The sequence below is a fragment of the Lampetra planeri genome, chromosome 35, assembly GCF_965212315.1.
Source record: "Lampetra planeri chromosome 35, kcLamPlan1.2.h2, whole genome shotgun sequence".
Classification (NCBI taxonomy): domain Eukaryota; kingdom Metazoa; phylum Chordata; class Hyperoartia; order Petromyzontiformes; family Petromyzontidae; genus Lampetra; species Lampetra planeri.
In genome coordinates, this window is record NC_136141.1 from 7,107,644 (window position 1) to 7,132,208 (window position 24,565).

At 45.7% G+C, this 24,565-nt stretch overlaps 1 protein-coding gene across 1 annotated transcript in view; it reads left to right on the plus strand.

Moving 5' to 3' along the window:
• Positions 1-24,565, plus strand: part of DNAH3 (dynein axonemal heavy chain 3) — a 142,443-nt gene that overhangs the window by 63,477 nt on the left and 54,401 nt on the right. Inside the window, exons 34-43 of the mRNA XM_078611111.1 lie at positions 1,808-1,942; positions 4,061-4,172; positions 4,466-4,707; positions 6,053-6,153; positions 11,444-11,549; positions 12,566-12,695; positions 13,885-14,121; positions 15,571-15,674; positions 16,712-17,006; positions 17,706-17,885. Of these exons, the coding sequence (XP_078467237.1) occupies positions 1,808-1,942; positions 4,061-4,172; positions 4,466-4,707; positions 6,053-6,153; positions 11,444-11,549; positions 12,566-12,695; positions 13,885-14,121; positions 15,571-15,674; positions 16,712-17,006; positions 17,706-17,885 (1,642 nt within the window). The remainder of the gene's footprint in view (positions 1-1,807; positions 1,943-4,060; positions 4,173-4,465; positions 4,708-6,052; positions 6,154-11,443; positions 11,550-12,565; positions 12,696-13,884; positions 14,122-15,570; positions 15,675-16,711; positions 17,007-17,705; positions 17,886-24,565) is intronic.

Consider the following 24,565-nt stretch of genomic DNA (forward strand, 5'->3'; position numbering starts at 1 on the left):
TGTCTGACACCTCCGATTAGTGCAGTTGGCTACGTACGGTGCGAAAGAAGTTGAACATGCACACACAGATGACACGTCTAGTGCCATAGTGCAAGTAATAATAATAAAAAAACATAACCACGTACGTAATTTAAGATCGAAATCAAGAAGTCATCACGGCCCAAGCCGTTGATGCCATTGTGCCACGCCCATGCTTGAATAATCATATTTTAATTTAATAGAGCATCATTTACGCTAATTGCATCCCATAATGATGTACATTAATTAAGTGCTTCTGAAAGTGCGTGATGTGGTGACCATCTTTGTTCATACAGAGGAGGGCACTCGTCCTGTGAAACCCCCTTTGTCTCCCTAGTGGCGATGTTTATACACCTCACCAGTTCTTTTCAGTCCTGACAGGAAATTATCAAATAATTTCAATCCTCTCAAAAAAGTGAGAGCTGAAAGCCCATCGTCTTCACTTGACAAAAGGATGCCATGAAACTGCATCGGTAATAATTTCCATTCTCCGAACCGTGTTTATGCGGAAACACTTTGAAACATTCTATTAGTAAGAGAGCCATTCTCTCTGTTCCATTATGAGAAGAGAAAGAGAACGGGGTGAAGGAGAACCCCAAGAGTGAATCACTGCAGGCCTGCCCAGGTGTCTTTTTAAAAAGAGCTGTATTGTCATTTTCCCAGCAAGTGGATATTTTGACTATGCTAAGGGTCACTTGCTTTCTCTCTCTTACGCATTTTTCATACGTCCACGTAACCAGGCTCTGACTCAATGTGATTAATAATTGTGCTGTCATTGGTCACGAGCCTGCTACTATAAGATAATCAGAATCAGAATTCTGGAGAAATCCGATGAGCTTTGAGGCTCTTTTTCACAGATGTCTTGTTGGGTGTTGGTCAGAAAGTTACAACAACAAACAAAAACAATACGAGTGGGAAGTATAGGAAAGGTAAGCAAATTACAAAAGTAAATAAACTAAAACTACATTTTTTTTATTTTATCAGGTCGCCCAATTAAGTGACTTATCATGTGGAAATTTCTAGCAGCCAAAAAATCTAAACGCATGTTTTTTTCTGCTATAAGAACACATTTATATGTGTGGTAACCGTGTGGTTACATTTAGGCTTTCAAAGCTACTGGAACATTAATGACAATGCTAATGTTCGTAAAATATTTGGTGTGCTGAATGATCACAATTCAGCGTCATGATTTAATTCGAGAATAGATTACATTGGTTTTACATTATGATGAACGGTGGCTACAAGGGTGATGTGAACCCATTACTTACGACTTACATGGATCGACAAACATCGATTCTCACACACGTAGATTCAATGCCTGCATCGTGAGCTTGGAGTTATTGCCACGGTGCAATGGTGAGCACACTGGCATTCCAGAATTCGCCAGATCTCCCCCCCCCCCGCCGCCACCCATCTCCGTCGACTCGGCAATATAAATGGGTAAACCGCAGTTGGTCGATTGGCATATCACGTGTGATCGGGTAAAGTGTGGGTACTACCACATCTTCCAAGACCAAATACCATCTAGAGGTCCTCTGTAGAATTCCCTCTGGCGAAAATCCTTCCACCAGCAGTGGTGTTTACTTATTGCTTCCAATTAGCACGGTTGGCTACGTACGGTCCGAAAGAAGTTCAACATACATTCATTATGATATAACAGGCAATATGAATCGACGAATCAATGTACTCTCAAACACCTATTTCACACACGCACACATCACCACTGTTAACGCAGGACTGTTTGAGTACCGGTGCCTCTTCCGCGTGTTGTCTTGACGGGCCTGCGCAGGGCATCATCTCCGACCTGTTCCCGGGGGTCGTGCTCCCCAAGCCAGACTATGACGTGTTCGTCCGCGCTCTCAATGAGAACATCGCCAAGCTGAACCTTCAGCCCGTGCCCTGGTTCATAGGGAAGATAATCCAGGTGAGCTCTCATCTGCCAACCTTGTGCGCGTGTGTGTATGCGTGAGGCAGCGGTAGTATAGCCGTTAGCGTGCTGCGCTACGAACCTGCCGACCCGAGTTCGATTCCCGCTCACGGCCAACACCAGTGACGATTATCTGAATCAGTCCTGGGCCTCCGTTAGGTCGAATCAGCCTCAAATGAGTACCTGGTGAGGTGTATAAACATCGCCACTAGGGAGACAAAGGCGGCCGGGCGTGGTGCTGGCCACCCACCCCCTCGCGTGCTGTGCCGGCCTTGATAGGTGCTCGCTAACAGCACTTGCCCTAACAGTCTGTTCAGGCTATATGGGGGATCTTTGTATTTGTGTGTATGTGTGTGTATGTGTGTGTATGTGTGTGTATGCGTGTGTATGCAGTGATGCAGCGGTTAGCACACTGGAATATGACCTAGGTTCGATTTCCACTCAATGGTCAACACCAGTGATGATTATCTGAACCGGTCCTGGGCCTTCCAATAGGTCGACTCAGCCTCAAATGAGTACCTGGTGCATTGTGTAAACATTGCCACTGGGGAGACAAAGGCGGTCGGGCGTGGTGCTGGCCACCCACCCAATCATGTACCGTATCGGCCTTTATAGGTGCTCGCTAACATTACTTTCCCCAACAGTATGTTAAAGCTATACAGGGATTATTTTTATGTGTGTGTGCTGACAGCAGCAGTGGCGTAGCGGTTAGCAATGCTGCGCGCTGCGCTACGAACCTGGCGATGCGAGTTTTTATCTAAGCCTTGAGTCTTTTTTGCATGTGGGAGGAAAACACACGAGTGCCTGGTAAAAATGTATTTATATCCATACGTGCAGGTAATCAACCTATACTCTGTACCGCCATCTAGCAAACCTCAAAGCCCAGCAGATTAGGAATTGTTACAGAACGTGATGGATTGTATATGAGTCACCAACCACAGCTTCCAAGAGCTGGATTACAAGCCGCGTGTCATCTCGCTCAGTAAATTATCTTTGAGCGGCATGGCAATAATTGTGGGTCGCATTCTACTCCTTTCATTTCCATAATGAAAGGTGCAGTGATGTTTAGTTGGACAGCTTACATTTTATTGCATTAACATTCATGGTTTAGATGTTTTTCTTCTTCATTAATATGCTACCCAGAGCTTTCCATGGAAGCTAATTTTAGCATTTTCCAAATCAATTTAGACAGTTAAGCCTCTGGTGGTCGGGGTTTACATCTGGCTCTTTGACGCCACTTGTCATAAGCGTGGCAACTTACACCAATTAAGAGGTCCACTCGTAACAGCACTGTAGAGGTAGCATTCCAGCCTGTATGCTGTAGACATTAGTAGTCTGTGTCAGTCTGAAGGATTCTTATAACATGCGCAGGCTATGTTTATGTATGTGTGTTGAACTTCTTTCGCACCATATGTAGCCAACCGTGCATAATATCAGCAACAAAACTTTGCACCGGTTTATTTAGAATTGGAGTCGTTGAGCGGCTTGTAAAATTTGTGCCCACGTTTCTCATCACAGACTTTTTTTTGTCTATCTCCACACATAATTCTGAAGCAGTAGTTGCAGCAGTTAGCGCACTCGGCTATTTACCCATCAGTCTGAGGTCGATTCTCTGCCCGTGGCTGCGAATTGGAATTCCTCCCCCCCTTTTCACTAACCCACAATGATCAGTAAGGCAAGGCCTTAATTCGGCAATGGATTAACAATGGTTTTCAAAATAATTATCGCTGCAGATGTGTCGTGTAGTGGCTGGATAGGCCACGTCGTAACCCTTTCCGTATAACATCGTTAAACTATTAGACCATTAGCCAATGGGGTGGTGGGGCAGTCGACACTTTGAACACCTGTGTCCTGGACTAAAAAAACACTCGGTTTTTGTGTGGACTTAGACAAATGAGCCACCTCCACGACGCTACCGTATACACGGCGCCAGTGAATATTAAATGTGCATCACTGTTAATGACATAATGCTTTTAATGCTCCTGATTGCTTAGTTGGGTAAATCCACGTTGAAACATCGCCCACCTCGTGGTGGCCTTGCGCTGTAAGAATAGCGCAGAGATAACAATTTGCAAATGTTAAATATAAAAAAAATGTATCGTGATCCTCATGTAGATTTACGAGATGATGCTGGTGCGTCACGGGTTCATGATCGTCGGGGATCCTCTCGCGGGGAAAACGTCTGCCTACAAGGTGCTGGCGGGCGCGCTCGGGGACCTCTTCGCAGGCGAGTGACCGCGACGCTGCAGATCAAACGTCACCCTCCAGTTTTCCCAGGCAGCCCGCAGTCCAGTATTCTCTCTTTGCCTTCCCTAATATGCGGTACCTCCTACCAAACTGCAACAGCAGAGGCCCATGTGGCAATCGACCCACTGGTGATTACAACCAGCTTCATCAGGCGAGCAGCGCTCAGAATTAGATCACAGGAGAGCTGAACCCCACGCAGTGCCCCCCCCCCCACCCCCCTCCTGACGCTAACTCGGCGAATGCCTCCTCGCCCCACGAACGGTCCGCTGCCAGAGGGCGCGATGGACGAATTTGCGGTGGAGTACCGTGTGATCAACCCCAAGTCCATCACCATGGGGCAGCTGTACGGCTGCTTCGACCCCGCGAGCCACGAGTGGACGGACGGCGTGCTAGCCAACACGTTCCGCGAGCAGGCGTCGGCCGCAGGGCCCGAAAGGCGGTGGATCGTGTTCGATGGGCCCGTGGATGCCGTGTGGATCGAGAACATGAACACGGTGCTCGACGACAACAAGAAGGTAACCGTGTGTGGCGTCCAGCGTTGGTTTGTCGACGCCTAAGGGCTCCATCCATTGCAACTCGCTCACTCTATGGGACGTCTGGTAAAAACGTTACCAAGCTGCGGCATCTACAAGATTCCCTGGGCACATGTCGTGACGAATGCTGTAAGATCCGTACCGTGTCGTTGCATGAGCTGCATTGGTTTTCCGGTTGCCGAACTAATACATTACATAAGTCGCACTCGTTACAGACAAAGTGCTTGCCACAATTGAACCACAATACCTTGCTAATATCGTCAAGGAAAACAAACCATCACGTGAACTCCGGTCATCCTTGCAGTGGCTTTTGGCTGGCCATTGAACAAAGACGGTCACCGCATCGTGCGCTTTCAGATGTGCTTCTGCAACCGTCTGGAATGCTCTTTCTTCCGATATTAGGAAGCCACTGGAGCTATGCACTTTTAAATTTAGATTGAAAACACAATTTTTTAGAACTGCCTTTTGTGTTTAGTTTGTTGTCCTTCCCCCGCACCTGCGATTACCACGGTTGGCTACGTACGGTGAAAAAGAAGCTCAATATACATAACGGTGACCATGCGACATTCACCCTCCCAAACTCGTGTTGAGTTCACAGCAACAGTAGTTGTCGTCAGGTCAAAAGTTATTTATTACTCAAGTGAGCATCGAGCCGGTGGATGGACATCCCACGTTCCTACGATGGGGACGGAGTCCCGCCAAAAGGACAACCATCGTGGACTTCCCCGCAGTGGTGCTCGGTTTACCAAAAGGATGACGAGGAGCTGAGTCACCCCCCAACCGGGATTTGAACTCGCAACCTTCCGATTGTGAACTAATGGTTCCACCGCTGAGCCACCTGCACCATTTGAATAGGGGGAAAAAACAAACAATGCATAGAAAACGAAAGAAAAATCAAACACAATCGGTATATAATGCATTATCAAGTGCACGTACCCTGTGGGATGCTTTTTATTTCTCCTCGAAGCAATTGACCTTCAAGCTCTGCATGTCAAGTGTTGCCTGCTCTTACGTCATACGTTGAACGGATGAAATATTTCACATTGTGCTCATTACGTGAACCTTTTGATCTCCACAGTAAGATCGTCGTGCTGGCTTAGAAACGTCTGTGGAAGTGCGTGAACTTTCACATAGGACTTGAATTTCAATATAGCTTCTTCATTGTTTTCATTGCACGCGATGTAAAATGCAGAGTTGAAATTTTTGACGACGTGTTTCAACCAGCGGAAATGTTTCACCCACCAGATGAGAGCTCAAACAAGGTGGAGTGGTGCGGTAAAGCATTTATTAATTTCTTTTTTGCCGTCGATTTGTTTCCCTTTCGCAGCTGTGCTTGATGAGCGGAGAGATCATTCAAATGAGCCAAAAGATGAACCTCATCTTCGAGCCGGCGGATTTGGAGCAGGCGTCTCCAGCTACAGTCAGCAGGTGCAGAGGCAATGCCACTTGATTGTACACGTTCAAGCAAATGCTGGGTGGGTGCCCTTGATTACGAGCATGGCAATTTCTGGCATGGCATCTGAATCAATATAGGTGCAGGTTTATTAAACACCCCGCCCCCTGCCTGCCCGCTGGCCTCTGTCCACCGGTGACGGTCGACCGGCAGGTCAAACGTGGTGGGGTGAAGTGTGGGTACTCCCACTTCCTCACCTTTTTCAGTACGGTAGAGTGGGTCAAATATTGTCCAAAGGGGCTGTGTAGTCTCGTAGTGGAGAACCTTCCGCAAGCACAGCGAGAGATTTCAGAGCTTGGTGGCAATTCTTGGGGGGCTATGCTGAGCGATCGAACCCATGCCCCCCCCCCCCCACTCTCCCATGAGACCCTGTAAATCGTTGATAATTGTTTTTTTACCCTTCTATCTGGCAACAAAAACTGACACCTTTTTACAAGGAGTCATGTTTACATAGACCGCAATACCTGCAGTCATAATACAAACAAAAAACATAACTCTGATAATGTGCACTGTCCTTGAAGTTGATTGGTCCACACCCGAGACAGCTTTCCTTAGAGCCTAGTCTCACATGGGTTGGACCAGATGACGCCAAAAGGCGCACAACTCAAAGACAATGCACCATCAGAGTATGAGAGCTCGGGGCAAGCATCTACACTATGGGAACCTCATTTGCCAGTAAAAATATGATAATTGTTTTTTTACCCTTCTATCTGGCAACAAAAACTGGCACCTTTTTACAAGGAGTCATGTTTGCATAGACCGCAATACCTGCAGTCATAATACAAAAAAAAACATAACTCTGATAATGTGCACTGTCCTTGAAGTTGATTGGTCCACACCCGAGACAGCTTTCCTTAGAGCCTAGTCTCACATGGGTTGGACCAGATGACGCCAAAAGGCGCACAACTCAAGGACAATGCACCATCAGAGTATGAGAGCTCGGGGCAAGCATCTACACTATGGGAACCTCATTTGCCAGTAAAAATATGATAATTGTTTTTTTACCCTTCTATCTGGCAACAAAAACTGACACCTTTTTACAAGGAGTCATGTTTGCATAGACCGCAATACCTGCAGTCATAATACAAACAAAAAACATAACTCTGATAATGTGCACTGTCCTTGAAGTTGATTGGTCCACACCCGAGACAGCTTTCCTTAGAGCCTAGTCTCACATGGGTTGGACCAGATGACGCCAAAAGGCGCACAACTCAAAGACAATGCACCATCAGAGTATGAGAGCTCGGGGCAAGCATCTACACTATGGGAACCTCATTTGCCAGTAAAAATATGATAATTGGTTTTTTACCCTTCTATCTGGCAACAAAAACTGACACCTTTTTACAAGGAGTCATGTTTGCATAGACCGCAATACCTGCAGTCATAATACGAACAAAAAACATAACTCTGATAATGTGCACTGTCCTTGAAGTTGATTGGTCCACACCCGAGACAGCTTTCCTTAGAGCCTAGTCGCACATGGGTTGGACCAGATGACGCCAAAAGGCGCACAACTCAAAGACAATGCACCATCAGAGTATGAGAGCTCGGGGCAAGCATCTACACTATGGGAACCTCATTTGCCAGTAAAAATTATGATAATTGTTTTTTTACCCTTCTATCTGGCAACAAAAACTGACACCTTTTTACAAGGAGTCATGTTTGCATAGACCGCAATACCTGCAGTCATAATACAAACAAAAAACATAACTCTGATAATGTGCACTGTCCTTGAAGTTGATTGGTCCACACCCGAGACAGCTTTCCTTAGAGCCTAGTCTCACATGGGTTGGACCAGATGACGCCAAAAGGCGCACAACTCAAAGACAATGCACCATCAGAGTATGAGAGCTCGGGGCAAGCATCTACACTATGGGAACCTCATTTGCCAGTAAAAATTATGATAATTGTTTTTTTACCCTTCTATCTGGCAACAAAAACTGACACCTTTTTACAAGGAGTCATGTTTGCATAGACCGCAATACCTGCAGTCATAATACAAACAAAAAACATAACTCTGATAATGTGCACTGTCCTTGAAGTTGATTGGTCCACACCCGAGACAGCTTTCCTTAGAGCCTAGTCTCACATGGGTTGGACCAGATGACGCCAAAAGGCGCACAACTCAAAGACAATGCACCATCAGAGTATGAGAGCTCGGGGCAAGCATCTACACCAATTATCATATTTTTACTGGCAAATGAGGTTCCCATAGTGTAGATGCTTGCCCCGAGCTCTCATACTCTGATGGTGCATTGTCTTTGAGTTGTGCGCCTTTTGGCGTCATCTGGTCCAACCCATGTGAGACTAGGCTCTAAGGAAAGCTGTCTCGGGTGTGGACCAATCAACTTCAAGGACAGTGCACATTATCAGAGTTATGTTTTTTGTTTGTATTATGACTGCAGGTATTGCGGTCTATGCAAACATGACTCCTTGTAAAAAGGTGTCAGTTTTTGTTGCCAGATAGAAGGGTAAAAAACCAATTATCATATTTTTACTGGCAAATGAGGTTCCCATAGTGTAGATGCTTGCCCCGAGCTCTCATACTCTGATGGTGCATTGTCTTTGAGTTGTGCGCCTTTTGGCGTCATCTGGTCCAACCCATGTGAGACTAGGCTCTAAGGAAAGCTGTCTCGGGTGTGGACCAATCAACTTCAAGGACAGTGCACATTATCAGAGTTATGTTTTTTGTTTGTATTATGACTGCAGGTATTGCGGTCTATGCAAACATGACTCCTTGTAAAAAGGTGTCAGTTTTTGTTGCCAGATAGAAGGGTAAAAAACCAATTATCATATTTTTACTGGCAAATGAGGTTCCCATAGTGTAGATGCTTGCCCCGAGCTCTCATACTCTGATGGTGCATTGTCTTTGAGTTGTGCGCCTTTTGGCGTCATCTGGTCCAACCCATGTGAGACTAGGCTCTAAGGAAAGCTGTCTCGGGTGTGGACCAATCAACTTCAAGGACAGTGCACATTATCAGAGTTATGTTTTTTGTTTGTATTATGACTGCAGGTATTGCGGTCTATGCAAACATGACTCCTTGTAAAAAGGTGTCAGTTTTTGTTGCCAGATAGAAGGGTAAAAAAACAATTATCATATTTTTACTGGCAAATGAGGTTCCCATACTGTAAATCGTTATTTTGTTATTTAACAGAAAATAGGTAGGGTTTTGTATTATTAATGTAGGTCCCTGTTTAAAAACCTTGAATTTTGCTGGACCTCCCCACCCTGGGATGTTTCTAGATCCACCTCTTTGTCTGCCCGCGCTGCACCTTTTACCTTTTTATATTTAGATTTCAGATATACTTACTTATCCTGGGAGATGGGAATAGGTGGGTCTACTGTGGTAATTAATTTTGTTTAGAATTATGTTACCTTTATATACATCGCAGGAAAAATATATATATGCAAACAGCTATAGTTTAAAATTCAAATTGCAGCCATAACAGCTGGATAATAGCCCCCATACCACCTTCATATGACTTGACGTGTTCCCAATTCTCTCAAAGTAAATGTGTACATATAATGCCCCCAATATATTTGGCAAACTCAAACACAGGCGTAGCAGAGAGAGAGAGAGAGCAAGCAGGTCAGTGGGTTCATGGGGAGTGTTGAGCAGGGGTGGGGGATCGTGCATCGATTGTATTAAAGTGCTTGCCACAAATGAACCACAATACTTTGCTGATCTCAACAAGGAACATAAACCATCACGCAAACTCCTGTCATCCTCGCAGTGGCTTTTGGCTAATAATCAAACAGAGACGGTCACCACATCGTGCGCTTTCAGATGCGCTGCTGTGGCCGTCTGGAACTCTCTTCCTTCCAATATTAGGAAGCCACTGGAGCTATGTACTTTTAAATCTAGATCTGAAAACTCATTTCTTTAGATCTGCTTTTTGTGTTTAGTTTGTCGTCCTTCCCCCCATACCTCCAATTAGCATTGGCGGCCCCATCCCTGCGACCGAGACACGTGGCTACGCCAATGTGGGGAATGGTACCAGCGCACCTCGCGTGCCATGCGCTCAGGATTCATACCCATGTAACCAGCGTCGGTCGTGGGTTCAATCCCGACCCTGACGGATGTATATCTGGAGTTTTAATTTTTTTATCTCCCGGTGGTCACGTGGATTTTTATCTGGGATCATCGGTTTGGCCCTCGACGTTTAGATTCCTTGGCCACTACCATAAATTCCCACATGTGATTATATAAGCCTCTTCGATGAGCTATCGTGTGTGGCCATGTAGCCTCTGAAAACTAGTTAACAGCTCAGTTGACATTATATAGAGTATGAATTCCTGCAGTCACGAAAGCTTTAAGTCAAGATATAATAATAGTTTAGTAGTTTTAAATACACAGTGGAGTGTGTCCATACCAGCACAGAGGTTACATTGCATCGAGCTGCCTTCCCCTCTCCTCAATAGATGCTCGCTAACAGCATTTAGCCCTGCAGTCTGCTTTCAGGAGAGGAGGAACTTCCCCCACATGCATCCATCATTAGCATCATCATCAGATATCGTTGATCCACTGCCAGACAAAAACCTCCCCATGCCTTCACCACCCCTAAGAGGCGTGTGATGTCAGAATCCGTCTCACTCTCATCTCTATGGTGGTTACCCTCTCGCTGTGTTCTACACTTGGACGGCCATTCTATTAAAACTATTAAACTATGACTAAACTATATATTTTTATTTGACCAGATAAGGACAATTGAGCTATATAGCTCTTTTTTCACAAGCGACCTGGCTATCAAAAATTATAGCTCAACGAAGCGGCTTATCACGTGTAAATGTGTAGCAGCCAAATACTCTAAATGCACGTGGATTCTAAGTGTGAGCGGAAAAACTGGAGGGCCCGGAGTAAAATCCACGCGACCTCGGGGAGAATATGCAGAGCAAAGCCCAATTATACAGAAGTCAGGGTTGGGATCGAACCCACAACCTCCTGCATACTAGCCATGGTAGCTAACGTCTCGCCACCCTGACGCCACCGCTCTTGTTCATTGGCCGTCATTTCTTTTTTAGCGACGTGGCCTCCTGCAAGCACGCTTGCCGTGCTTGAAGGTTAAAGGCGTGGCGTCTCAGTGTTGCGTTTCTTCCCTAATCCCCTCTCTGTCTCTCAGTGTAATTCCCAACACGCCAACCCTCAGCGCTTCTGTGCAAACTCTTCTTGCCTGCGTGTACGGACGTGCTAATGGCGCCGCGTATTTGTTCTCCACGACAAGTAATTTCTTGCAATGCGTGTCGTGCCCCTTTTGCGCGGACAGGTGCGGTATGATTTATATGGAGCCCCATCAGCTGGGCTGGAGGCCTCTGAAGGATTCCTACATGGAAACCCTGCCCAGCAGTCTCATGGATGAGCACCGAGAGCTGGTGCGTACCTTTATGCCCTACTGTGGGCATGGCCCTTCTGCAAATCGATCTCATGGCCCTTGCTTCGTCAAGGGACGTCGCACTGAATCATCAGACTCTCTTTCACGAACTACATTTGGTTGGGATGTTTTGCCCTTGCTTTGATTAATGCTTTGCATGCTGGGTGGAAACCGGAGTATCCGTAAACGAGGAAGAAACGTGATGCACATGCATGGATTCTTTCATGAATTCTAATTAGTGATGGGAACGTTACCCTCCGAGTTGCGTAGTGAGATGGCGTCACACGGTACGTGACGTGTGATGTCACAAGATTATGTCACGCGTAGTCACGTGATGGTGTGGTGAGAGCGTTCGTGCCGTGTTTTCTGTTGTCAAGTTATGGGTAACCTTTTAATCAATTTGACCAGTTTTCTATGGGCGAAGTGCCTAATACCAACACACTTTAAATACAAATATATATACATTTATATTGATTATCTCTAATAGAGTCATTGTGACCCCAACGATAGATAGAGCTAATGCATTAATAACTTCAACCTTCGTTGGAAAGCATTAAAAATTATCACACATTAGGTGATAGCACGTACAATGACATGCAAATGCCACGCATATACTCAATAGTGAAGTTACTTGACTTTCAAAGCACGATCTGTGTTCCCAGTTTTTGTCTTGTCAGCGTAATTGCAAGCGTTCATCTCTCCCTTGCTTCTTTGCGTAGGTAAAAAAATAAATTTTACTTTTACCCTCAGTAAAAAATTTTGCTGTGGTTGTCACACCTGATGATGATTGCTTGTGTCGCAATCGAAACGTCGTGATTTAATTTATTTTTTTTGACCTTTTTTTTTTGCCTACGTGACTTTACCGAAAGAACCAGAGAGTATGGATCCTTGCAGTCACGAAAACTTCAAACCTACAAAGTTGTTGTTGGTAGAGTACATTCACGCTAATCATCCGTGTCCCTCTAGCGAATACCGCGCGTGGTGCACAGTGGCGTTCAAAGTTGCTTCAATCCTCAGGTGGGTGACCTCTTTGAGTGGCTGGTGCAGCCGTGCTTGGACTTCATCCGCTCGGACTGTCGCTTCCTCGTGCAGACGTCGCCCATTCACCTCGCCTACTCCCTCATGAGGCTCTACAGCTGTCTGCTCGGTACTGCCGGCCGCCCCACGTCTCACACACCTTACACACATCGTGCGGCCCTCCTGTCAATGCAATAACGTCCGGTATTTCGGCAGTTTTAGTTCTGTTTTACTGGGCACGTCGATTCATCCTCGCAGCGGCTTTTGGCAAGCGATCGAACAAAGACGGTCACTGCATCGCGCGATTTCAGATGCGCTTCTGCAGCCGTCTGGAACGCTCATTAGGAAGCCACTGGAGCGATGTGCTTTTAAATCTATATAGAAAATGTATTTCTTTAGAACTGCTTTTTGTGTTTAGTTTGTTTGTTTTCCCCCCACACCTCCGATTAGCATGGTTGGCAACGTACGGTGAAAAAGACGTTCAACATACATATATACATACAAAATGTGTATGTAAAGACGGGGCCCCGCAATTGCTTACTCACGTCACTGCTGGCAGAAGGGCTTCCGCTTGGTGGAGCTTGGGGCTCGAGAGAGCCCCACGACAGGGTATTTGGCCTCCTGTTCCTTGCGGGCCAGATGACTTGGAAGAGGTGGGAGCAGTACCCACACTTACCCCACCAGACACATTGCTGCTGATCGACCAATTGTCATGCACCCATTTATAATATTGAGTGGACAGAGACGGGGGGGCGGGGGGATTAAGAAATTTGCACTGTTGGTTCAGCTGCCATGCCAGGAACTTCCAGTATCTTAATTAAGCGCATCCAGCATCTGCTTGAATGTGTTTGATTTGTGATTGCCTCCGTACCTGCCGTACAAGGACAACGGAGTAGTGACCTCCGGATTGGCATCTCATCGTGTGCTATTAAGATGATTTTGACATTTTGATTGTGACGTCACCGAATTGGGCTTTGTACAAACTAAACTAATTTTTTTTCATTTTACCAGGTAAGGCCCACTGAGCTATGTAGCTTTTATCAGAAGCGACCTGGCCACAAATGACAGCACGTGATGTGGCTTACCATGTGGATATTTATATCAGCCAAATATTCTAAATGCATGTTCATTATAAACGTGGAGGGAAAAACCAGAAGACCCGGAGAAAAATCCATGCAACATGAAAACTGCAAATATACAACAGGCATCGTCAGGGTTGGGATCGAACCCACGACCTCCTGTGTTCCAGGTGAGGCAGTCAACATTTCGCCACCTTGGTGCCCCACCAACTTGTGACTCTGCCCCCGCTGTATTTTCAGACGAGCTGTCGGCACCGCGAGAGGGCAGCAAGGAAGCCCTTTCCAGCCAGCAGGTGACCATGTGGCTGCAGGGCCTCTTCCTCTTCGCCCTCGTGTGGACCGTGGGCGGCACCATCAACGGCGAGAGCCGCAGGAAGTTTGACATCTTCTACCGCAACCTGCTCATGGGCCAGGACGACAGCCACCCTCGTCCCAAGAGCGTCAAGCTCACCAAGAACAGCGTCTTTCCCGAGCGAGGTGAGGGTGGCATGGAACGGTCGGCGCGGCGGGAACGCAGTGGCTGGATCGGTGATCTCCTTTTTGTCATATGTTCTCGTTGCAGAGATGAGCGGCTGGTTTTTAGAACAGCGACGAATTGAATTTCCATTAGTACATTTGGCTTTCGGGCTATTCTTATAGTGCAAGACTATCAAGTGCCTTTGTTCAACAGGCGCAGTCTGTAGTAGTTCTGCCCGCCACACACACGGCCTTGACATTCCAGTTACAGCAATAACTCCACTTGCATTTGCATGGCAACTAAAATATGAAAACCCGAAGTGCAGTTTGGCTCCCAAAACTTGGTCTGTCCCTAAAAATTGTAACTGTGAGTGTTGTCCAAGAGTGGCGATTGATGACCAAATTCAAGTGTGAGAATCCAAGTGCATATTTTCCAGGTTGGGCTGCATGTTGAGCATTTATGCTCTGAGGCTTTTGCCACGCACTACTGCAGCGTGCACCTTCAGGCGTTGAATTGAGAGAAGAAATTAAAAACACAGCTGAATGTGCAGAAGCCATACTTGGATTACTAGTGGCTACTAATAGTGACACCAAGGCCTCTAAGATTTGCAGATGCCGATCTTCTCTGCATTCCCAGGTCATAGAGGCTTTGACCTATGGGTGAACGAGCTTTTTCCCACATGGCACCCAGACTCTGGAACTGTCTCTCCAATGAGATATTAGGATCATTAAGTCTGTGAACATTTTTAAAGCTCGTCTTAAAACGTATCTACACAATTTTGATTTGAAGCTTTCGTGACTGCAGAACTCCATACTCTTTGGTTCTTTCTGTAAAGTCACGTATTTTATTTTATTTCTAACTACGTGACTTTACCGAAAGAACCAAAGAGTACGTATCTACACACTTCCATTTGTTCAACTTTTGGCTAATTCAGCAAATGGCTTTTAGTATTTATTTTATTACTTACTATTAAAAAAAAATGTTTTACTGTCATGCCAAGTGTCTGCTGTGTCTTGTACGGCGCTTTGAGATATTTGATGAAAGGCGCTTTATAAGTAAATTTCTTATTATTAAGAGCAGGGGAACACGAAAAAGGAAATTTTCTTTAAGGCATGAGTGGGTACCATTACAATGTCAAATCAAACGCTATTGCCAATGATAGCATTATTTCGGTGTGCTTGGACCTGGCAGATAGCTCGTGGCACAATGTTCGAGGTAAATGTAGCATGAAAACGCCAAAGCTCAAGCCTGTTCTATCCTTCGTTTGGGAATAGAGACATTTTGACCTTTTTGCAGGTTCATCAGAACCAAATAACTGATGCCCTATCAATTCTTTAATCATTATTTTTTTTAATGCCACGACTCTGTATTGCTCTTGCATAAGGAATAGGACACGTTGAGCAATACTATGAAATGCGGCTCCTTGGACTAAAACTGTGCGTATGCCTCTACGTGTCGTCCCTCTGCAGGAACGGTGTACGACTACTATTTCCTGAAGCAGGGAAATGGCCAGTGGAACGTGTGGACCGATTCCATCCAAGCGGACCAGCTGGTCATCCCGCCTGGGGCCAAGGTGAATCATTCCTTATTCCCCAGGCCCAAGGGTCAGCAACAGAAATAACAAAGAAGAGACATCTTGACTTAAAGCTTTCGTGACTGCAGGAATTCATATTATTGTGTCTTTTGGTGAAGTCACAGAGATAGGTTCAAAGAAAATAACAAAAAATAACAAAACACTACGACGTTTCGATCGCAACACATGCATTGGTCATAAAGTAGTGCTTGGAAGTAAGCCTTGGAATAAGTCCTTGAAAGTAGTCCTTCGAAGTAGTCCTTAGAAGTAATCCTTCAAAGCAGTCCTTCGAGAGCCGCATGCTGCTCCTGAGCCGCAGGTCGCCGACCCCCGCTCATGCCTCAAAAGGAAATTATTCCATTTCCTCGACATATGCTATTCCTATTTTTAGATCTGAATGTGAGACAAGTGGATGGTAGTGGTTAGCCGGGGTATATCTTCCATATCTGCACTGCATAACATGGGTGTCTTACATTGCAGTGAGTTGTATGTATGTATCTTGGACTTCTTCACACCGTACGTAGCCAACCATGCATGGTAATCGGTTGCTGGAATGAATGTATCTTATGCTCTGTCATTGGAGTTGTTTGACCATACTTCACCACTCTGGTCAATGCAGATTGGTGAAGTGGTGGTCCTAGAACAAATTCATATATGACTTGACGTTAGCCGTGACCGGGAATCAAACTCATGTTTCCAGTTTCAGAACGGACCCCCGACAAGCACCGCAAGTAACAACTTTCCTCCTCATGACATTGAGTACCCAACTCTGTCCCAACAGGAAATCTCACCCAGTCACACGTGCAACGTGCATAAGCATATACGTGTACGTTCACATTCAGGCTGACACGCGCACTGTTGTGAGGGGGTAGCTAAAGACCCGGCCCCCCCTGATGTCTCCCTCGCATTGTGCCACACACATTGCAACCGCCCAACAAAAACCCCACGCAGCTGTTACCAGGCCCTTCCCCCCCGTCCCCGCATGAACGAGCCCTCTCCGGGTTAACACCACCGCCCATCACCGTGCCTCCCGCCAGGTGTCGGACCTCATCATCCCCACGATGGAGACGGCGAGGCAGACCTACTTCCTGAAGACGTACGTGGAGCACGGCGTCGCCTCGCTCTTCGTGGGCCCCACGGGCACGGGAAAGTCGGCCATCGCCGGCAGCTACCTCCTGAGCCTGCCCAAGGAAAGCTACATCCCCACGGTGGTGAACTTCTCGGCGCGCACCTCGGCCGCGCAGACGCAAGACATCGTCATGGCCAAGCTGGACCGTCGCCGGAAGGGCATCTTTGGGCCGCCCATCGGCAAGAGGGCCGTGCTGTTTGTCGGTGAGCCACGCCCGCGCCCCACGCAGGGCTGAGGTACCTCTTTGCTTTTTTAATAGGAGGCGTGACACACGAGTGGTGCCTTCAAGGAGCGGGTGCATTGGTGGTATTCGAGTGTCTCTGTAAGTAAAAGAGTGCTGATTTCCATTGGTCGGTCTAAGCCGGTAGTTTTCATTGAAAAGCCTGCGGGTCCACTGGCGGCCCCTGGTGACTTTTAATGCGGCCCCTGGCGTGCGGCCCTTGGCAATACACGACATGTGAAAACACCCCATCGTGCTGTCAAACCCAATATGGCGGTCCTCACATTGATGTCTTATCGGCGAAAGTGGCCCTCTGAAAATTAGCGAAGAACACTGGTCTAAGCCATTCATTGAGATGCTGCCTTGCCATGATGGGTTATGCACATATTTACGTTGAACTTCTTTCGCACCGTTACGCAGCCAACCGTGCTCATTGGAGGTGCAGGGGAATGACAACAAACTAAACACAAAAAGGAGTTCTGAAGAAATGTATTTTCAATCTAGATTTAAAAGGGCACAGCTCCAGTAGCTGTTTGGTGATGTCACGTGGAGCAGTGATCACAATAGGACCCCAACGCCGTTGAGAAGTCGCCTCTCCCGTGCGTCAGTATCGACAGGCGTCATCGCTTGCCCGCATTGACCCCACCGCCCCCGCCCCCCCCTGGGTTTCCTTTCTGCGCAGACGACCTCAACATGCCGGCCAAGGAGGTGTATGGGGCGCAGCCTCCCATCGAGCTGCTGCGCCAGTGGATCGACCACGGCCACTGGTACGACAAGAAGGACACGTCGCGCCTCGACATCATCGACGTGCTCTTCGTCTCGGCCATGGGACCCCCGGGCGGAGGGCGGAACGACATCACAGGTGAGGTTCCGGCTCAGGGCCCACGCCCACATGGAGGTGGGGGGTGAGGGGGCATTGGTCAGGCTCAGCACCAAGTATCTCGAGTGCGGTTTGATGGTGACCAATGTAGGTTCATTTTGTTTTACTCTCGTTTTGCTGTGCTTGTGTTTACGCAGACAATCCTCGCCGAGTGTCGAGACCCTATTTCAGGAGGGGTCCTGGCCAAGTTCAGAATCAGGAGAATATTTATTTAGACTGGAGGACTCCGATGAGCTATGAAGCTCTTTTTCACAGATGTCCAGTAGAGGCTGGGTCAGAAAGTAACAAAAAACAAACAATACAAAAACTAGTCAAGTTGTCGCAGGAGGGGGGCCGATGCGGCCTTGTGTATTCTCAATCGAGAAACTTGCAGGTAATTTTAAATCCTTGAGATGTTTTGGCAAATACCAGTTACATTTTGTTGGGAGAGGGGGGTTTAGTTTTGGAAGGAAACCAGGGAATTTTGACAAACCCATTCACATCAGGGGGAAAATATACAAACTGCATGCAGAAAGGTGCCTGAGTCGGAAATCAAACCCAGGCCCCCGTGAGGCACTACAATAGTTCCTTCCACTGCTACCTGCAAAGGTTGACAGCTGAAACTTTATTGAAAGAGTTATTTACTTAGTAAAATCCACGGGCAAAGCAGAGGGAATAAAAATGAAAGGGAAGTATTATTCTAAAAGTGTCAAAGCAACCAAAAGTAAAAAAGCCTATATATTAAAATTACATGTAAAGAACAACAACTCATTTATAAATAATGACTCGTACATTTTTTGTTCATGAACTACATTCGTGTCGTATGTACTTTTTAAAAGGTAAAGATACAGGGCAGTTTATATAAGGTTCTTCAAATTACTTCATTGAATCACATTTTTTTTCAGGTTCATTAAAAACGAGAACAGCCCTGGGACCGCCCGCATTGTTAATCGCATGAGATCCCCTCAACCAACACGGTGGCGAGATGTTAACTACCTCGCCTGGTATGCAGGAGGTCGTAGGTTCGACCCCGACCCTGACGCCTGCTGTATATTTGGAGTTTGCTTCTCCCCATGGTCGCCTGCATTTTCCTCCGGGTCCTCCGGTTTTTCTCTCAACATTTAGAATCAACGTGCGGTTAGAGTAATTGTCTGCTATACATTTACACGTGATAATCCACTTCGTTGAGCTATCAGCTGTGAACAGGTCGCTTCTGAAAAAGAGCTATATAGCTAAGTGGGCCATGCACAGCTCTTTACTCTCATCTGTCAGCCACTGTCTCCCCTCTTCCTCCCTCCCCTACCCACCCCTCTAATGTCCATTTTATTGAAATAATGCAATCCTGTAGAATTCCAATGATAGACTCTGCAATCAAGGACGCATACGGGCAGTTTGTTTCTTGTTGGAAGTGAAATGCGAATAAAAAACACAATACATAATGCAGAATGGTTTACTGGCAATGGCAGTAGATGGTTGTGTAAGTTTCGGTGATTGTCTCTTGGACAAAATAAGAACATTGTTTAGAGTCAGAGAGCTTGAACCCTTCTGCGCATTGCAGGTAGCGTTGATAGAAAAGCAGCTCGCAGACGATAATGGTTGTTATCAGTCTCATTTAAAGCATTCTGAAAGCAATACAAAAGTTTATAGTGGAGCAGATTGAGCCGAATTAAGTATATTGAGTTTTCAAAGCATGAGGGTTTTGAAAGCGATGCAGGAGCTTAGCAATGAGATGAATGGGTCTGTTTAATGAAACCTTTTGTAGTGTGAAGAGACCGATTATAATTATCAGAAGATATCAAGTCGGCACGATGGATGTTTCCATCAATGACACACACACACGTGCCTTCCACACACAAACACACACACATGCATGTGTGGTTGACTCAGCCTCAAATGAGTACCTGGTGCATTGTGTAAACATCGCCACTCGGGAGACAAGGCAACTCGTGATGCTGGTCACCGACCCCTTCCAGAGCCATGTCGGCCTTCGTAGGTGCTACTCCCTAACAGTGCTTGTCACAACAGTCTGTTAAGTCTATACGGATGATCTTTGTGTATTCTGGAAGGCTATCTGGAATTACAGGAATGCTTTAACGCACCATATTGTACACGTGTAAACATAATGATCGTGCTAAGTGGAGAGATACAGCATCATCATCATCCATTGTGTATGAACTTATGAATGAAAGCCACCCCTTCCATCGCTGTCCCTATGAACATGGTTTTTCTTTCAGTAAATCCATCAATGTATTCGACATGACATAGATGTTCACAGAACACCACCCATCTTTTATTTGGCAGTGGGGTGGGGAAGGTCAAGCTTGTGATGTTTAGCCAGTTACTTTTTTTTTACACGAGGGGATAACAACTCAAGGTCATCATAGGTCGGTCACCAACTCACCTGCAGTCGCCTTGCCGCCTTTCAGGTGGATGTTTCACACACATAATTGATGTTTGTGTGATCCACCAACCCTACTTCCAATGGTCATTATGACTACTGTTGTATGTGTCGGGTTATGAAATTTTGATGAAAATAATAAAAATTTATAATTTTCCGAAAAATGCGCAAATCGCATTAATTGTGTTAATGTGTGAGTTAATATGCATAAATTATGATAATGCGTGTAATTATATGCATAAATTATGATAATCGTGGAGATAATCGTAGTAATTTATGCGGATGCTTGCGATGATGTTAATGTGAGCAGTTGTGATAATTAGGCTTAGCTTCGTTTATCCAGTGTTATATCAATCAAGATAACACGATTATCATCGATTAAACGTTTACCGATTATCTTAGTGTGTGTTATGATATTTTAGTCACCAGTTCAGATCTCATCACAGGATACAGCTCTTATGAATAAGATAGTTTTGCATGGACTTGGAAAGAAGCACTCGAACAGTTGGTGTTAAGCAATTTTATTCCAACAAGCATGTGACATTCTATCATGCAGGTCAAACATGCGTCAATAATTCATGAATAACCAAACTCTTATGCATTTGCGATACTATGCATTCGATTAATATGAATAACTCAAAACTCTTATGCATTTGCGATATTGTGCATTTAACGAACTGAATGGCTAAAACCCTCCTAACAACCAGGCATCTCATTAGTTCGTTTTTGTATCGATCACAATCGGCGACTGGCCGAGTTTGAAAACAAGCATGACACACTTCATTTTGCGGTAATAAAAAAAAACTTATTGTATCCCAGAGGCGAAAGTATATGTCAATAGATTCGTCAGCAAGTATAAATCCTTTAAAACGGAATGTTTGATATAGTGGTGGGTGAGGGCGTGTTCGTGTGGGAGAGCGAATCTGGCTCTGTTTTAATTAATTCTTCGGCGAGACTCTATGACAAAGGAAACTGGTTTGACAAGATTTCCTCTGTGTTTCCTTGAGTCTGGATGTGGGGAGCAATACGACCTCTGTCCGTGCGAGTTGCAGCCGAGACTTTCTCCGCGGTGAGGTGAGCGGCGGCGCTTGGCGGTCCTTGGTAGCTGACGGCGCTCGTTCGGAAGACTTTGACCCTCTTTCTCCACGGCGGGATGACGAGTCGGTTTTGGTTGATGCTGGTCGATCTGGGTGTCGCTCGGTGTCGCTCGGTGTCGCTCGGTGGCGCTCGCTTGCGATCTCCGCCTTTCCTGCGGGTTGTTCGCTGGTCGTCACTCTGATGAGGAGCGATGCTTCGTTCGTGGCAGGGTGGACGTTGGCGTCTTTGTTGGCTTCACTCGCAGCTCGGCGACTCAGGGTAGCGATTCTTCTCAGTTGGTGCAGACCTCGGCTTGTAGCGGCACGTCGCTAACCCGCGAACCTCATCATTCTGGATGACGAAAAACTTCTTGACGATCTGTGGTGGAGTCGAAGCCCTGGCGACGAGATGGGGCTCAGAGCCCTGGCGATCTGTGGTGGGGCCCGTGGCCCGGATGATCTGGTGGGGCCCGTGGCCCGGACGAAGTGCTGGGGCCCGTGGCCCGGACGAAGTGGTTTGTATGGATTTTCTTTCGGTATATATTGAGAAAATCCACTCAGTTTCCCGAGTTGTTCAAAGTCTGTCATAAAACCTTCCTGTGGGTGGGACCATCTGCATCCGTGTGTGTGTGTGTCGTGTGCGTGTCCGTCCGTGTGTTTCGCGTGCGTGTTTGTCCGTGTGTTTATTAGCTTTGAAGACACAGCTGTGTGTCGTTCTGGAAGGGGGGGGGTGGGGGCCTCGTGACGGCGCCACCGAAGTTATCCATTAGCCAGACCGATGATTCGCGTCGAGTTATATATATATATATATAAAGAAATATTCGAATCCATGTTTTTGTTACTGAATAATATTTGTCGCGAAAACCTACGCGTTAAGCGAGCTTAATTATTCCCTCCCTTGCTCGGGATCATATCTTTTGTCTCACACAGCTTAAGTTGTTTTGGTTTGGAAGTTGAAATGCGACTTATTTCCATTATGCCCCAGTTATGCCGAAACCGTGTTCCCGATGTTTCATCGTGACCCGATCTCTCATGGAAATGTTATTTCCTTGCGTGTGCAATTTTTGCTGTCCGTGTTGTGGGAAGACAAAGACGGTTGTTTCCACGGTGGAAGCACCCGGCGCATGCGCTTATTTATTTATTTCCGAGAGCGTGTTAATTTCCTTTGAGCCATTGCCCGGGAGTTTTATTGGGGTCATTTCCTCGCTTTTGTGTCTGCGTGTGGAGATCCTCTCGGAAAGACAAAGACGGTCGTGTTGCTCGCTTCCCATGGGATGTTGTGTTTGGTTAATTTTGAGAGCCTTATCCGCCCTTGATTCCTCTTCCACTTTAATTCCGTACTTATTATTTGACTTCTTGTGATTATTTAATCTGATATCCTGGCTAGGGATCTTTGTTTTGGAGCGAAATAGATGCCATAATTATTCTTCGATGCTTCGGCCTGGCCGTGTAGAAATCCTTTAAAGGTAAATAATGTCAGTATTTAATTAACAATGATGAGTCGCGATTCTGGTGCAGACTGTAGTCTGATTTCCAATTGGAGTGAGGATGGATACTGTTTGCTTAATCTTCATGGCTAAGTTGGTACTTGTGCATCTAACATGGTTCAAAGACCCGTATGTGCTTTTTGTCGTCAATGCTGTTTCTTTGTTAAGAACATAACCATCTCTTCCTCCGTGGTGCCCGGCCCTGCAAGGCTTTTTTTACGAGAGGGTGTCATTCCAACCCCCCGCCTGCCATTCCCCCCTCCCTTGTTCCTCCTGTGTGAAATTCGGGGAGTTTTTATGATCTTGATTACCCTTCTTTCATGCCCTCTTTCCTTTGAAATGAGGTGTGCGCACATCTGTGGAGTGTGGGGGCGTGTCCGTTCTCACGTTGCCGCGTCTTATAAAAAAAACGATATTATATGTTGGCAGAATAATTCTTAAAAAAATATCATTTAAAAAAAAATAAAAAGGGGGCATATACACAACACTACATTATCTCCAAATGCATGGATTATAAGCCAATATGATGATTTCTGACATATTTGACATTTAGCTATGGTTTGTTATTATATTCTTGGTTCTTTCGGTAAAGTCACGTAAAAGGGAAATAATAAAATAATAAAAATCGAACAATAAAATTCTCACGACATTTCGATTGCAAAAGAAGCAATTATCATCAGATGTGAAAACCAAACCTGATGATGATTGCATGTGTTGCAATCGAAATGTCGTGATAATTTTATTGTTTTATTTGTATTATTTCCCTTCTACGTGACTTTAGCGAAAGTACCAGGAATATTAATTCCTGCAGTCACGAAAGCTTTAAATCGAAATCTATGGTTTGTTCTGTCATGCGGTAAAAAACAATTGTATTGACAAACACTAAGAAATGCACTGTGCAGTTTCTGAAGTCCAAATGTTTGTTTAACACATAAGCTTTCGATCAATATTATCCATAATAAAGTATTTTTTTATTTTTGGGTAAGATAGCATGAATATAATTGTGTCGTTAAACCCGCCACCACCCAACAGCCAATTAGTAAGGTTTTTACGTGGCAAACCTTACAAATTAGCAGTGTAGGGTGGTGGCGGGTTTAACGACACATTTATGTTGAAGTTTCGTGAAAAACTAGCTACTACTGGCCAAGACTAATTAGAGAATCTATCGAAATTTAAAGAAATAAAAATTATTTTAACCGTTCGGATAGCTACTGACTTAGTGCTGCGTGGAAACGAATCATCAAATAATACATTGTTTAAATGCATGCCTATACAGGCCACCATACGTCAATAGGGATTACCATTGGTACGGCTATTTTAATGCACACAATGGACAGGAAGACGAGATCAAAGGTTTTGCATAATGCGCATGCATAATGTACGTTGCCTCAGTAACCCCCCTCCCCGTCACTTTGCGCGAGAGCGCAGAAGTATGGTCACTACATCTACGCCTCTATATAAGGAACAGGTGGACTTCTCCACAAATCTGGCTGTCGCCTGATGAAGCTAGTTGTAATTACTGCCGAAACGTTGTACTCACACAGGTGTGCTGTACTAGTGACGAATTGGCCACTTTCTGTTTACGTGACAACCATTACTAGTTGGCTGTGTCGGGTGGTGGTGGGTTTTAACGGCACATTTATATAGTTACGCGTTCTAACCTAAAAAAAAATCTCTATTATGGACACATTCATATTTACACAATCTAACCCCAAAAAAACC